The following is a 17,009-nucleotide window of genomic DNA, read 5'->3' on the forward strand; positions in this document are numbered from 1 at the left end:
GTCACTACTAACGTTAAGTCTACAGTATGGACTCCTGACCTGCTTTATGTGCCTTGTACCCTCATCACTTCAGTTGTTGTGGCAACAGCAACTTAATGGGGGTGTGGGTGATGATACCTGATATTCATCCTGAATAGGAAGAAAGTGAATGTGGCTATCGAGTAATAATGGGCAAGTTAGAAGGCTGGATGTAGGCAAGATGGCTTTAAATGTTGAGTGATGGAGATAAAGGTACCCACTCTGCACCCTCACCTATTCCCAGTAAAATGGTTAACTGACTGCTACTGCTACTTCTTCTAGGACCGTCTGAGGAAGTCTGAGGCTCTGAGGGACGAACTGACCAAGTTCCTGCAGGAACATGGAATCCTGGGAACCTGGCTGGAGAAGAGTGAGCAGGAGCTCCGTTCCCTGGGGGAAGGAGAAACCGATGCAAAAGGCCTGAAAGGCAGGCTGGAGGAGCACAAAAAGGTGCACAAAAAACACTTGTTTATACGTTATTTAAGTTAAATAATGTATTTGGTTCCAGCCAGAGTAAAAACTCAATGTTTTTTTAACCTTAATTTACCAAGGGAAAATTGGCTCAGTTTGCATGCTGTTGCATGCGGCATCATCCTGCTTTACACTCACACAGTAACCACAGTCTTCTACTGCTGGCCACTGAGCAGCTGCACTGCACTGGAGCAGTTATTAATTAAATGAATATTTTTTTTCTACAAATTTTATTATCACAGACACATACATATGCACACATCTGCTCCAAACTGATCTGTAAGCTGTACTTCTACCCCCAGCTTGCTGAGGATGTGATCTGCCACAAGGCGGACCTGCGCTTCGTCTCCATCTCGGGTCAGAAGGTTCTGGACTCGGTGCAGGGAGCTCTGGAGCAGGTCGCTGGTTCAGACCCGGCTCTGGACGGCATCAAGCAGCTGGTGACTGACAAGCTGCAGGACGCCAACCACAGATATACAACCCTACACACCAAGGTCAGGGTTGCTGGAATGCTATCTGAAAATGACTATAAATTGTGATTAATGAAACTGGATGATCAGTTTAGCATGATTAATATGCTGAAATATTGAAATTGTGCAGGCTTTTTAGTTGAAAAGAGGTTAAGGATTTAGTGTTCTGGTAGAATTTATTTTTGAAATAAGTAATTCTTATTTCAAAAATGTAAATCTGAGTTCACTCAGATTTACATTGAAATTTGGCATTTCCTCCAGTCTGGCAGTGTGAATTATATCCTCTCTCTCTCTCTGTGCAGTCGTCAGAGCTGGGCGGCCGTCTGTCTGGCCTGGTGGAGAGATACCAGCAGTACCAGGACGAGGCCGTGTCGCTCCACTCCTGGCTCAGCACTCAGGAACAGAACCAGAGCATAGCCAAGCCCAGCGGGGACACAGACCCCCAGACCCTGCAGAACACACTGAGACAAGTACAGGTGAGGGACACACGTCAAAATGAACATACACACTACACTCAGAACATACTATGTCAAGTACAAGTGAGGGAGACGTCAGAAAAAGAGGACACACACACACACACTGAAAATATGGAAAAATGTTGTTAGTGATCTGGCCTTGTTGGCAGTCATCGTTCCCAGCCCTTACATCATGTTGAGTATAGACCAAAAACCGCAAATCCAGTCAAGAAAAAGTCTGGAAAAAGTATGGACTTATAGGAATCTTGTCTCTGTTTTTAAATCCTTGTAAGCTATTGAAGTGACTTCTTTTGTGTTTTCTCTGTCCCCAGCTGCTGCAGGACGAGCTGGCAGAGCGCACAGTGCAGCTGGAGAAGGTGAAGAGAGCCGGCAGAGATCTGGTCAGCACAGAGGAATCTCCTTCCCTCAAAGCTGTCGACATCCTCTGTACGGCAGGTAACTAATGCTATAACTCTGTCCCCTTAGTCTTATCCCACAGGCCGTTGCTTCTGTGTGGAGACTGTTGTGTTTTCTGGTAATTTCTTGTCTTTTAGCTATCTCCGTTTCCTATCTGTTGTTGTCGAGACTTTACATGTATCAAAACAAGCACTCTGACAACATATATACATTCAATTCACATTTTCTGCATTTAGCTGATGTTCTTACATTATATTACATAGATAGAAGAAATAGAAGAATAATAACAAATAGAAGAATAAGCTGAATAAGCTGAGTACCAACATTACGAGCAACCAATAGTAAGGAGGTTAGACAAAAGATCTAATGAATCTTCCTGTGGCCCTAGACTGATCATGTATGATAGAGAGGTGCAGGGTAATGAGAGAAGAGGGAGTGAGAAAAGGTAATGTTTTTTTATTTTGTCCCCTCCTTCCTTTCAGACGGCCTGGAGAAGAGGTTCGGCTCCCTCTCTGCGTCTGTGTCGGAACGGGCCGAGCAGCTGCAGACGGCCGTGGCCCAATCGGTCAGCGTCCAGGAGGGCCTGAAGGCTCTGCTGGCCTGGCTGGACGAGCTGGTCCTGAACCCCGGACCGGTCCAGCCCACCGCACAGGCTGTACAGGACGCACTGACTCAGAACCAGGTGGGAGTCCAGGCAGAGAAAGAACATACAATAATGCAAAATAATTGTTTAAGGAAAAGGAAACCTGGTGCCTTGTTTGTTGCTCAATATTTCCCAAAATACAGATGATTGCATCTTCTAAAATGTTGTGTTGAAGTCTAAGTTCTTCATATACCTTATAACTTTAGTCATATTATATAATTAGTTAGTTTCACTCTCAAACACAACTGGCAATAGCAGAAGGTAAATGATGTGGATCTCTGCATTACAGCAATTCCTTTGTATGCACATTACCCTTTTCATCAGCTCAATGTATAAAATGGTCTTTTAATGAATAAATGAAACTTGTACTGCAGCAAAGTTTTGTTTACCTGCACATAATGAGCCGTAACCTAAAAAGTCATTTGATGTTCAGTAATGAACAATAACAGCAATAATGTACAAGAGCATAAAAACATCATCAACAGTCCATAAAGGCCGCAATCATGTGGAAAGTAAATTATAAAGGAAATGTTTTTCACCACTTGCTTTGTCTTTCATTTATTTCAAAGAAACATGGCCTGCACTTAAAAAAATATATTCAGGCATCATGTACAGATTTTCCTATTTTTAATTCTTCTATCTATCAATGCAGAATATTCAGAAAGACATAATGCTTTCCTCAGTGTGCAGGACAATTTCCTATCCTTGATTGTCATATTCCATGGGTTCTATGCATCAAAGTATTGTTTTTCGAAGTGTGTGATTTTTTCAGTAGTGAGTCTCCATTTCTTTCAACCCGCTTCTCCTCTTCCTCTTTTTCCCCCAGAAACTTCGTCAGGAGCTGCTCTCCAGGCAGGGCAGCGTGGAAGCGACGCGGGACTCTGTTTCCAAACTCCTCCAGAGCTCGGACGCCTCCACGGCCTCCGGACTCCAGGGGGCGCTCTGCGATCTGACCCGGCGCTACGCGGCGGCCCAGGCCAGCCAGGCTGAGAGGGAAGCCGAGCTGAAAGGCCTGCTGCCCAGGCTGGAGAGCTACGAGCGGCTGGGGACGGACCTGCAGGTCTTCACCCAGAGCAGACTGAGAGCTCTGAGCCCGGTGGGACAGCCGGACCGCAGCGTGGAGGACTACAGGCAGACCATCGAGGTGACGAGAAGGGTCGAACTTAGAGAAAGAGCTTTTTAAAGAGTCTTAAAATGTCTTTGAGTGAATTCAAGGCCTTAAACCATCTTAAATACAACTATAGCCCTCAAGTCTTCAATGTATTTTCTTGAAAATGTGTTTTATCTGTGCACTGTTTTTCTACTGAGTTATCAAGATACAGACCGATTTACCATACAGACAGATTTATCAAAAGTTAATTCAAATTTGATCAATTTCCAAAGAGATTTTCGTGGTTCTGTAGCGTTCAAATAGGTAGATGTTGCTTTAAAGCTGCACTAGGCAACTTTCCACATTGGCAGCCTCAACTGCAGCGAGAGGTAACGGTTAGTATTTTTTTACCTCAATACCCAGAAATCTTGTATTGTGGCATCAGCGTCAATTAACTCACTCACTGCTGGTTAAGAGCAAGTTTTGTATTTTGCGCTTCATTTTTGATGTGTCATTTCCTGTGGCCGGAGAACTTTTCCCACCAAATAGGGTAAATCTACAGGGTCTCAGTTAGTGGGGTGATTGGATTCTTTTCTCTGTCCCACTTAATGATTTAGGCTAATAAGACGGGTGTATTTTTACATAAAAAATCTTCCAGATGTGATTAGGATTCATTTCCAGAGAGATAACAGATCACAGATGATGAGAAAGCTGTATGTGTCTTTTCCCAGGAGGTCCGGTCGGAGCTGGAGCAGGAAGCTGGCCAGCTGAAGTCCTTCTGCGACCTGGGCACCGAGCTCAGCCAATCAAAAGCTTTCGGCAACACTCAAAGCCTATTGGATAATGTCAAAGGGGTTTCTGATGAGTTCACCCAACTGGAGGCCAACATCAATGAAAGGTAATGTTAACAGATACCAATAAGGAAGTGCCTTTCCCAAACTCAAGGGAACCATGCACCAATCATTTTATTGGTTACTGTCCAGGAATTCCAGGTGAAAATTAGCAAAAAATTTGCTGAGGGAGTTGATAAAATTTTTCTTTTGTGCCTGTTAAATAACCAAAAAAATTAATGCAAATTGAATCCCTGGTTAAATATAAACATGTTGTTATACTTATCTTGGAAACATTGCATCAGATACAAAGCAGTTAGGAAGCTGTGAATCCTTCAATTGTGTTTGTATTAGGAGCCAATCTTTTCAGTCTTTTCACACTGACACCATACCGATTAACCTCCAAAGGCAGATTGCACCAAAATCAGCAAAATGTAACATTTGATTGGATATACCTATCCCTAAAACAAACACTGTGATTGGTTGTACGAAACTGACCGTGTCACTGACTATTCCTAATTTCTTTTCTAAAATTGTGATGTTCGTGTAACACCTGTTGCCATGCCGACCCTTTTTGACGCAGTACCAGTGGGCAGCCACACTTGCAGCCTGTCAGTGGGGAACTTGGAATTTATAAATACCATCAGTCTGGTTCAGATTTATCGGATTATACATGAGTTTGATAAGACAGTCACACGAGAGCAGCCAATAAACGCTGCCATATGGATGCATTTTGATGCCTGATAAGATAGGAATACATACCGATTGTGATTTATGAGTAAATCATGAATGTATATAATCTGGAATTTTTGCTGAGTCACCTTCTGACATAATGTATGACTCAATGTATGACAATGATAGTGGAATATACATGTAGCAGAGATTACTTCTTAACAATTTTACCGTGTTGCACGATCTTTGACTACAATTTGTGAATAGAGCGTGTGTGTGTGTGTGTGTGTGTGTGGTGTCTGTGTGTGAGCTGATGCGAGCGGGCGTGGATGCTAATATAAGCATCATGGCCATGGCTCATTGTCCGCCCTATAAAAGGCCCTCTCAGATAACTCCCAGCCTCAAATCCCTAAGGGGAAAAATAGCAGCATGATAATGATACTGTTCCATGCCAGACGACTTCTCAGAGCTGTTTTGTCTGTGGGCAGCCAGCGCTTTCCGAACCGTAGCTCCAGGCAGATCAGGCACAAAGAGGGAGGTCAAGGCTGTGTTATTGCTGTCCCAGAGCCAATGGGGACCTCGAACGCTCCCCAACAATAGTGCTTTGTTTGTATTTTTTTTTTTGAGAATCTGTAGCATGAAGGCAGCACAAGACAGACCATATTATCACTTTATACTGACACAGTGAAAATAAATAGAAACTAAATTCACATTCCCATTCCTTCTTCTGCTCCCCTCCATTCCCCTCCCTGCCTTGTTGTACTCCTCCCTCCTCCTCTTTCTACCTTTCGCTCCCTAACGCCTCCTTCTCCCCGTCCCTCCCCCTCGTCCCTCCTCTTCATCTTCTCCTTCCCTCCTTCCTACCCTCGATCACTGCTCTTCAACCGCCCCCTCTCCCTCTCCTTCCCCCTCTGTCCTCCCCTCCATCTCCTTCCTCCACTGTCCTCCTCTCTGCAGGTTTGCTGCCATCCAGGCCTGTGAGCAGCAGCTGGCTCAGTTCCGCGGGCTCTCTGGCTCCCTCCTCAGGTGGCTTCAGGCAGCGCAAGACCAGCTGCCCTCCAAAGAGGCCAATCTCAACACCGAGAGCCTGCAGAGGAGAGTCCAGCAGCTCAAGGTGTGTGTGTGTGTGTGTGTGTGTGTGTGTGAGAGCATGCATGTCCTAGATATACCAATGCTTTCAAGATTTAACATTACAACTATGTGGATGTTGGACTTTCCACTCTATAGTGTAGCTAAATTAAAAAAAGGGAATGAAAACTAAGGTGGCAAGGTGGCCTAGTGGTTCGGGTGACCGTCCCGTTACAGAAAGGTCCCACTTTCATTTTTCCCATTTGTCCCATTTTTCCTGTTAAAATGTCCTTGAGCAAGACATTGTAAACATCTCTGGATTAAAGAGTCAGCAAAATGCCTAAAATGTTTTTTTTTTTTTTAAAAGGTGTAAACAAAAGGGAAAATGTGTGAGGAGCTTGCTATATGAACCCAATGACTATACAGTATGAAGTAGCAATGACTCAGTAAACTATATAAAATATTTCTGCCTGCAGGACTTGTTGAATGACTGGGAGTCGCAGGGATCCAGGGTTCAGGAGCTGAACAAGACGGGCTCAGAGCTCGAGTCGCTCATCATCAACATCACCGCCCCCCAGACCAAGACTGGTAAGACAAAACAATACTCTCACAAGCTTTAGTTTACCATGCATTATTTATTTTCCCCATATAAAATGATAAAACACAGACAGAACCTTTTTTACAGACGATGGAGGTGAGATTTTAAAAAAATCCCCAAAGGGCTTATAAATAATTTCACCTGAATAGACACAAAGAAACAGAAAATAAATCATGAACACAACTGAATAACAGTAACTGCGTGAAAGGGAAACACAACAGGGAAGAAACCGGTTTAAGTAACCAAACTAACTAGTAAACAAACTACATTAATGACGAGGGAAAATAAGTAATTGAAATGAATAAATAAATGAAATGAATGTGTACAGATTAGAAGGTTGAGTCACAATTTGTGGTCGTAAACAACTCATGTCATGGTAATCTGCTTTGCTACAGCTAAAATGGGACTGAAGATTAAGTTAAGATTGTGAGTCAGAATTTAAATTATGTCACGGAAATTAGCATGTGCAACAAATTTCAGTCTATCACCTGCATATTTTGAAATACATATTGGAGCCTCTCATTCTTAGAGACTTGCATGGTCCTATATTACTGTATACAAATAGTTAAATTTCACTTCTCATGGGTCCTTGTTTGTGAAAGGCAGAGGGAAATATAATTAATTGAGAGGCAACAGTGAAATTTCAAGGTAAAAGAGAAAGCATCACATTGGTTGTTAGGACTGCATTGGAGAGCAAAGTAATGGATTATTTTTCAACAAGCGACGGTTCACCAGCCGTGATAAACGTTTTCGATTTTTTTTCTATTACACAGAGGGCCGAAATATTTTTGTTGCTTCTTGTTACACCCATTCAGTTTATGTGGTATGGGAAGCCTATGGGATGCCATGTCTTTGTCCCCTGCTGCTGTCTGTTTCCATGGCTTCTGTCCAATGAGCTCAGTGTGCGGTGAAATATTTGTCAGAAAGTTTGCAAGTTTTTGTGAGGATGTTGAGAACTTGTGTCATCGCTTCACACATGTTTACATTTTTGAACATGTCGGAACATCAGTGGTCGTATTTGTGTGTGTGTGTGTGTGTGTGTGTAAGCACGCATAAGTGTGTTGTTGTAGTGCTGCCGTCTCAGTCAGGTGTATGTCTTTGTTCTCCCAGGTGCTCTTCAAATCAATGGCTCGTCCAGTCCCAGCAGTGTCAATGGCATTCACACCTGTAAAGGTGAGCTCTCTCTCTCTCCCTCCCTCTCTCTCCCTCCATCTCTCTCTCTCTCTCTGTTACCTAATACCGCCTCGTCTGATTAAATCCTCTTGTCTCGTTATCTTCTTCATCTACTCCAAGGTGAAGAAGAAAATGACGATATCTGAGATAAACCCCTTAACATCAGTTACCTGACCTGCACCAGCTGTATTGCTGTGTATAGTGTTTCCCCTTAATCATCACACCTAGAGATTACAGCATTGTTCTCTGTATTACTGTTTACTGTCCCATGTATCTGTCAGCTTTTTGTCTGTGCAAAATGTTTGTCGGTGCCAATTTTGTACATTTTGAAAAATATTATCAGTGGCAACTGCAAGATCTACAGGACTAGGACTGTCCTTCTCTAGTCCACTCTGATCTAATCAACTTTAATCTGCTCTACTCTGCAACACAACTAAACAACTCTATTTTTTATCATCAGACCATACTAGCTTATCCTACTCCTGTCTGCTCTACTGATTTTCTTTATTCTATTCTTCTCTATGCTATTCAGCTCTTCTGTTTTCTACTCCCCTCTAAGCAGTTTTCTCCTTTTCTGTCTCCCTGCCCCCTGCAGACCTGACGGAGCTGCAGGTAGCGGTGTCCGATGTGAACGGGCGGTACGAGGCGCTGGGCTCGGAGCTGAAGGAGCGTCACGGCCGCCAGCAGGCCTCGCTGGAGCTGAGGCAGAAGGCCAGGCGGGGCACCGAGGAGCTCAGCAGCTGGCTGAGAGACAGGGAGCACAGCCTGGAACTGGGACAGACCGCCTCGCCCTCCAAACCCGAGCTGGTGCGCGCCCAGGCCCAGGAGAACAAGGTGAGGACCGGGTTCATTTAACCCCCGTTCTGTAACGGGACGGTCACCCGAACCACTAGGCCACCCTGCCACCTTAGTTTTCATTCCCTTTTTTTAATTTAGGCGGGGGTGGAGAGAGTGGAAAGTTCTGTAACCTCATTCCCAGGTGATTGCATGTGAACACTGAACGCCACAAACCACCTGCTGGGCGTTGTGTGCATACAAGCCTAGGCCCTTTCTCAAAGCCGAAATTTTCAGCTACACCAATTTTCGGCTATGAAAATTGCAGTGGAAAGTGGATAATGCTTTAATACATTGATGTAGCTATTTGTTATGTATCAATATCTGTGCTAAGTGCAAACAAACTAGAAATCTCACATTTGCCTTATTTTTTGTTTGAAAAGCATTTTGAATTTGCTGCCTTCCAAGTAATACATCAGTCGAGTAACGTTTTCGGCTCTTAACTGCTGCGCTTCCTCTCCTTCCCCCGTCTTGTTCAGGCCCTGCTGTCGGAGCTGGCTGAGCATTCTGGGAAGGTGGAGGAGCTGAAGAGCACCTTGAGGAAGCTGATCGCTGATAACCCGGACTCTCCCGAGGCGGACACCTGGAGACAGCAGCTACAAGAGATAGGTGTGTGGGACAGATGAAAACACGCTTGTAGATCTATTATCCGGTGATGGGACCGCCATTTTAAAGAGACTGATAGATGAGAGGCCTGTATCTCCTAAAAGCAGATGATTGGAGACAAAAACTAGTGGAGATTTGTGGGTGGAACAGACCAAGATGTTTGTACAGGCATAAAGATACTTAACCTGTGGAATGATAGATGCAATAACATTTTAAAACGTCGTTGGAACATGATTCCATATGGAGGGAGCCATTTTGAAGAAGGTGGTGGCTATATAATGTATCAGAGGCTGAGGCAGTAACACAAAGAATCAGCTGTTTAATGGAAGCAGATCCCTGAGGACAGTCATTGAGTTTATGTTACCCGATTTCTGCCAGGCTTTTCTATGAATATGAGATAATGTTTATGCGTAGAGGTAGATATTACTGGAAATCAATCAAAACAAGTACAAAATAGTTTATAAACTTTAAATGAGCTCAAAGATGGGAAAAGGTAAAGAGAAAAGATGAGGCATTTTTGTCTGGTGTTTTTTTGAAGACGGTTCAGGAGAAGTGCCTCAGAATTTGTGAGAATATTTTGTAAGAAATGGTGAGAAATTGAGATCAATATTATCCAGGGAGAGAGTGGGAAGTGTTCCTGTCAAGGCCATTTGTTCCCTCTTCCACTTGATATTTTTACCAGGCTCTCCTGTGAGGTAGCTGAGACAGAAATACGTATTTAAGGCGAAATCCAAGCGGGGCGCCTTTATTTCTCATATTTCAGAACGCCTCTCTTCAAACCCATGTGGGTTCAATGCACACACACACGCACACACACACACACACGCACGCACACAAGCACTGCTGGATGCCCACAACATGAGTCAGAGAGGGAGACGGAGAGAGAAGAGAGGAGGAGAGGTAGGAGGAGGGGACAGGGGAAGAAGAATCAAGAAAGAGAGTCACATCACCTCATTTGATGCCATTCTAATCTTTAACTACCCATTTCTACACTGTAGTAAGATTTTTGTTAAAAACTATTGATCACCCAAGGAGGAAACTGGGACAGAAACCTCACACATAAAATACAGAACAATGATGATAGAATACATTTAAATACCATTGCATATTCCTATGAATATTTAAAGTAAAATTTCCCCCGCTCCTTTACCTGCTCCATACAGCAAAATGATCTATTTTGTCATCTATTTTTCTCTGTTTTTTCATTTTGCATATGGTAGTTTCAGTGTTTTCTCAATCCTGTCTTGATTGGTTGTTGCCCCAGACTCCCGCTGGCAGAAGGCCAATCAGACGGCAGCCCAGAGGCAGACTGAGCTGGAGACATGTGCCGATAGGCTGGGCAGCTTCGCCTCAGCAGCCAATCAGCTGGGCCCGTGGCTGAGGGAGAAGGAGCTGATGATGAGCGTGCTGGGACCGCTGAGTATCGACCCCAACATGCTCAACACACAGAAACAACAAGCCCAGGTAGGAGGCAGCAACTTTAGACACAGACACACAGAGTGACACAGACACATCTGCCAGCAGGCAAACACACACAAATACACACACTCACACACACTGTGGTAATCAATACAGAAAATCACGCCAGCCTGAGCAGAAATACATCAAAGAAAACCACTAAGTAATCAAAAGAACTTGCATCTGTTGATGGTTACAGGATTAACACTGAATGAACAATAGAAAGTCCTGTTCTTTCAATGAAATACACTGACTGAACACTCTGATCCCTTATTGATTTCACCTCTTGAATCCACTTCAGTCATGAAGGAGAGATATAGATGGAGAGAAGACATTTTAAAAGGATTTTTAAGCCTTGAGGCAATGGAGACATGGATGGTGTAAAAAGAAATGCAACTTTTTAGGACAATGTACCTTGTACAAGATTTTGTCCACTTAGTGTAGATTAATGACCTGTCACCCACTTTCTGAAACACAGACATAAAGACACACACACACTGCAAAGACAAACAACTGCTATGACAACCTGAGCAAGAATATAAAGGAAACACAGAGGAAATTGAAACTGAGAGTAACCACAGAGTAATCAGAAGAAAAGTCATTGATAGTTATTAAAAATTAAAAAAGTTATTAAAAAAGATTTTTCAGGATTGTCTTCAATCTCTCATCTTCTTTAGACACACAACTCCTGTTCATTTCTAATGGGAGATTGCATTTTCCATGCCTTGAGCCCGATCTATCTTCGTTCCAGATCACATCACTGAGTTTATGTAAATGACCTCTCACCTCTTCCCTCTCCTCTCTTCTCCCTTCCAGTTCATGCTGCGCGAGTTCGAGACCCGGCGGCCCCAGTACGACCAGCTGACCCAGTCCGCAGAGGGCATCCTCTCCCCGGCCGGCGACTCGCCCCAGGACCCCAAGGACCTGGCGGAGGTGCGAGCCGAGCTGGGCTCCATCTCCCAGCAGTGGGAGGACCTGACGTCCCGACTGACCCAGAGGACAGAGCACATCGACCAGGCGCAAGGAACCAGCGAACGCTACCAGGTAAGAGCTGGCTGACTCCAGGTCAGAACTATATTAACACTATATAGCTATATATAGTTAGATATATAGTTAATATTACTGCTTGTACAGCTTGTCATAGTAATGATTTTTAGAATGTATGCTGTGCTGCTCGAATGCATATAGCCATTGAATATTGAATGTTGATGGATATATGAAAAAGAGTAATATGTACAGTGTAGTGTAATTTCTTGTATTGTCCCTTTACACTGTAAAAAAAGCACAGGACTTTTTAAAGTTGCATAATGCTTTACAGAGTCAATAAAGTGCATTACAGACTCATTTAAAGAGAAAACAAAAGCTAGCAGAAATTTCATCAAAACAGCTGAATACAAATATAAGATAAGGATAGGAGAGGGAGAGGAGGAGAGCCCTCTAGGTCCAAGAACATAAAAAAGAAGATGCATAGCTTGTAAAATCACACATATAACATAAAACCTGTGGAATAAAACATGATACTGATTTGGCTATGTATGAACAGAGAAATTCTGTTAGCTGTCAATGCCTCTCTGCACCAGTGTCACCATGTCAAATCCCTGTAGAGATTTTGATTCTGATACAGAGTGAGTTCTCTGTTGTAAAAGGCACGGGCAGTAGCTGTGATACGATGACATGGGATGTTATTTATCTTGCAGTATTTTTAGTCTACATCGTAACCATGACAGCAGCGGTTTCTAACCTTCTGCCCTCCGTCCACTCGTCCTCTCCTCCAGGCCTTGTTGCGAGAGCTCTCCTCCAGTGTGTCCGCTCTGGGCGAGAGGCTGGACGGCCAGGCCTCGCTGAGCGCCCAGCCCGAGGCCCTGAAACGCCGCCTGCAGGAGACCGGGGAGATCCGCTCGGAGCTGGAGACGCGGCGCACGGAGCTGGCGGAGGCTGAGAGGCTGTGCGGGGAGCTGAGCGCCATCGTGGCCGAGCCGTACCTGAAGGAAGAGCTGAGCAAACGACTGGAGAGTGTGAGCGGGCCGCTGAAGAGTCTGGAGGAGCGGGCAGGTGGGTGGAGTTTATACTGTACCTCTGTCATTTAACGGGTCAGTCAGTACGTCCCCTGCATGTTTCTCAGTTCAGTTTGGAGACACCCAGTCAACACTTGAAACATTTGGCATTCTATTATGCTAATCGACATGTTGTTAAAAATATTATTGGATGTTTTCTTTTCTGTGGAAGGCAGAAGCAACAGAGAAAATCTTTTTTTTTATTTTTATTTTTATTTCTGTGATCATGTTGGAGAGCAAACTAACAGATGATATTCCAACAAGTGACTGCTGAGAATCTCCAGAGAGAATTTGTTTCATTTGTTACACTTTTGTTTACAAATGGCACATTTTTTTGCAAAGTACCAATATATTTGTCTTAAATAATCCCTTAAATAATTCTACTTGCTAAACTGTTTTGGTTATGTTTGTGTTCATATTTCCTGTTTTCCTATTCAGGGATAATAGCCCATATTAATGGCTTAATTAGTAGAGTTTTTGATGTAGTCAAACAACTTAATCCTCCTTAAGCTGTAATGGGAATATTGTTTTGATTACATCAAAAACTCTGAAGAAATCCACTGAAATAAATACAACAAAAAAATCCACAAGTTCAATTTATCCTTTTTTGTTTGTAATATGTTTTCAGTGTTTACTGTTTCTAATCCTTGGTGCTCTTTTTGCTCCCCTCTAGCTGACGGTCTGTCCCAGCTGCAGGCAGCTCTGTCCTCCACCCAGCAGTTCCAGCAGATGTTTGAGGAGCTGCGCTCCTGGCTGGACAACCAGGCGGACCCCAGAGACTCCTCCACCGACTCCCTGCCCTGCCAGCCGGAGGCCATCCGCTCCCTGCTGGCCCAGACAGAGGAGCTCCAGCGCGGGATAGCCAGTCAGCGAGGTCCCTACGAGCTCATCCAGGCTGAGGGGGCCTCGCTGCTCGCCTCTCTCCCCGCCGGCGGGGACGAACGGTCGGCCTTGCAGTCCCGGCTGGCCACCTTACGCCAGGACTGGGAGGGGCTGAGCCAGAGAATCACAGACCAGCAGAACAGACTCAAGACCACTATGAGCAAAGCAGAAACCTACCAGCAGCACAAAGCCGAGCTGATGCCATGGTTAGCAGAGTGTGAAGAGAAGGATGGAGAGATCCAGCCGTCGCTGGACCCAGCGGCCCTGGACGAAGCCCTGCAGAAGGCCAGAGGGCTGGCCATGGACCTGGAGAGACGACACCCCCTAGTAGAGTCCTTCAATACTGCAGCCGATCAGCTGCTGGAGCAATGCCGCGTCGGGGAGGAAGAGGTATCTAATGATGTCATTTTATCTGTGTCACACTTAGTTTTCCACTGTGAAGTGTAATTGTCATAGGCAAATGATGTATTGACTGTTGTTGTGTATTGCTGTCCATTTTCAAGTCATATATAAAATAAACAAACTAACTACACTGCTGTAATGTAAACTAACCTGCTGTAGGTGCGGGATGAGAAGGCCCAGCTGAACCGCAGGGTGGATGGGCTCGGTGAGAAGATCCATAACCGCACCGCCCAGCTGGAGGAGCTGGCCAGCCGCCTGAAGGAGTTTGAGGAGGGGAGACAGGCTGTGGAGAGGAGGCTGGAGGCTGCCAAGCACCAGATAGAAGTCCAGGAGGCTCTAGGGCCGCAGGTAATGAAAATATTTTCAGTTTAATTTGATTGTTCATAAAAAGGGTTTGTGAAGGTAATTAACATGAAGCTTGCATGCATACATAACACAAAACCATTCAGTCTAATATGAAGATAAAAAAAAAAAAAACGTGGACAATTATCTCCTTGCGGCTTAAGTTTTTTCAATATGGTTTGACTAACCACTTAGTGGTGAAAACTTGACTGTTAATTCAAAAGCATATCTTTTTGGAAGATTCTTTTCATTCTAACACGTTTCTTATTGCTCTCCTGTACAGGCGTGCAGCGCTAAGAGCCTGGAGCGTCTGAGGAGTCAGCAGGAGGGCCTGAGGTCCCTGCAGCCTCAGGTGGTCTACCTCAGAGACCTGGCCCAGGGTCTGGTGCAGGACGCACCCCAGACACCGGGGGGCGGCACTGAGGGGGCGCAGAGGCTGCAGCAGCTGGCCCAGGACACAGAGAGAGAGTATGGAGACGTTACTGAGAAGGTGAGGAGCAGGGAACATAAAAATATGTTGCTTTCACATGTTATAAGTCTGGTGAAATTTTATTGTCAATTGTTACAGAGCAACAAAGGACACAAATACAAATTAAAACCAGAGAGAGAATAACCATGTCTCAGTTTTAAGATATGTGTGGTCAAGTGAGTATCCAAGGTGAATATCAATTTACCTGCCAAACATCTGGAACATGCTCCAGACTTGCAAATGTGGTCAAACTATTGGGCAGATAAGATAAATCAAACACGCCTCATGGTTTTTCCAAAATGTGATAGTCTATTGTGAAATTCTAGTTTCATTCCAAAGCACGATATCTCCACTTGGGGGAAAATTTGTACCTCAGATGCATGGCTTAATGTTTCAAAACTGCAAGTCATTACATCTGCAAAAACGCTACCAGACTGTACGTTTTCCTCTCAAGCCAGTAATCATTCTGTTAGAGCATGTAAACATGTTTGTAGCGCTCTGATGAGAAGCAGGGAGAGAAGGGCTTTGAAGTGGCTTGGTGGTAGTTCCTTGTAGGTTAGTGTTAGCATCGTACTTGTCTCTCATAGTTCATGTTGTTGGGTTTCACTGTTCTCCGTGGGGTTCCTCTTTCCTAAGATGATCAGCGATCTCAAATGAAAGCTAGTGAATGTCCAAAATATACTTGACCCGTATATTCAAGCACTGCAGGACCTTGCACCCTGTTGGTAGCGCTAACTGTGGAATAATAACAGGAGAAAGGAGATGTGGAGAAGTGATGAAAGCAGTGCTAACATTTATGAGTTCATATATCCAGGCCAATTTATGCAGCCTGGAGTGAAGAGATGTTGTACAACCAGGGGAACTATTTATACCAAGGGTCACTGTGTGAGAGGGTGTCAGATCTAGTGTGTGTGTGTGTGTGTATGTGTGTGTGGGTGCTAAGCAGACAAGTCCACGAGTTGAGAGAGAGCAGATCGACTGAAGCTGTCAGAAGAGTTCATGTATTTGAGTTACAGTGCTCATATATGGTCACTGTGCACATTCAGCACTTTCAATCATCGTTTGAAATGTAAACCAGAGCTTTGAGAATCCAACACCAACGTATCCCATCCATACGCCGCTGTCCAGTTTCCAAATATTCCATTTAAGGTTACACCAATCAGTGGAGCTGTCACTGTGTGTCGGCACCACCAGGTCGCACTGTTATTGACTGAGAGATGTTTTATTCCTCTTACTAAAATATTGATATGATGTCATTGTTCCACATTAGAGCGGAGCCAGCAAAAGGGAGTTGCTGTGCTGAGGGAGACGATTCAGCAAGCGTATCAGATTTCATATCAGATTAGCCTCCCCTTAGATAATGCTTCTATTGTATCTTTCTTGTGCCTACACTGACCAAATCTATTTTAAGTAAATTGCTTGTTGTTTTAATGCCTAATTTTCTGTTTTGGTTACACACTGTCTTCATATTCTGTTCCCCAAATTTGAAATCCAAATAACCACATAGGCTCCCCTTTCTTCATAGTTTAATTTGTAGTTTGATTAGATAATCTGTGGTGAAGCACTAAGCTGTTTCATAAAGAATATCACCACCTCTTCTTTATTCATAGTTAATTTCTGGTGTTGTCAGTTATTTTGTTACAAATTGCTATTCTATTCCACAAATGTCCCTAAATGTGAGATGCAGATAATATCCCCAAAGGTGAGATTTATACCACCTGATTTATACCACCATTTCTGATTTGTTTGGATACTTTCTTTTCCTTTTTTTCGGTTGGGTCGGATACCTTCAAACAAAGAGTTATTCTATGCCAAAAATAATGAGCAGCAGGATGGCACAGTGTGTAGAGAGACCATCCTTCAGTTGGAAGGCCCAGGTTAAATTTTGTATTTTTTCATTGTGTTGTACTTCATGATGAAATACAAACTTGATCGTATCACATTGTATAAGTGAGTGAGCAAGTTTTAAATCAACACATAGTACCTGATTCTATACACGAAATAACCATGAAAACAGGTAGGGTGACATATTTCAATGAAAGATGTATATTAATTGT

The 17,009-nt window shown here is 43.9% G+C and overlaps 1 protein-coding gene across 1 annotated transcript in view; it reads left to right on the top strand.

Moving 5' to 3' along the window:
* Positions 1-17,009, top strand: part of macf1a (microtubule actin crosslinking factor 1a) — a gene marked incomplete at its 3' end in the record, with an annotated part of 224,253 nt that overhangs the window by 170,867 nt on the left and 36,377 nt on the right. The window contains 18 exon segments of the mRNA XM_071521540.1: positions 301-468; positions 792-983; positions 1,262-1,435; positions 1,747-1,870; positions 2,314-2,513; positions 3,301-3,618; positions 4,296-4,462; positions 6,024-6,180; positions 6,611-6,722; positions 7,843-7,905; positions 8,501-8,739; positions 9,219-9,348; positions 10,610-10,809; positions 11,620-11,847; positions 12,579-12,855; positions 13,531-14,129; positions 14,301-14,489; positions 14,767-14,973. Coding sequence (XP_071377641.1) covers positions 301-468; positions 792-983; positions 1,262-1,435; positions 1,747-1,870; positions 2,314-2,513; positions 3,301-3,618; positions 4,296-4,462; positions 6,024-6,180; positions 6,611-6,722; positions 7,843-7,905; positions 8,501-8,739; positions 9,219-9,348; positions 10,610-10,809; positions 11,620-11,847; positions 12,579-12,855; positions 13,531-14,129; positions 14,301-14,489; positions 14,767-14,973 — 3,744 coding nt within the window.

Source organism: Centroberyx affinis, unplaced genomic scaffold (assembly GCF_046629955.1).
Source record: "Centroberyx affinis isolate AG114_WGS23_722 - 3 ecotype Tasmania unplaced genomic scaffold, CSIRO-AGI_Caff_v1 ptg000895l_1, whole genome shotgun sequence".
NCBI lineage: Eukaryota > Metazoa > Chordata > Actinopteri > Beryciformes > Berycidae > Centroberyx > Centroberyx affinis.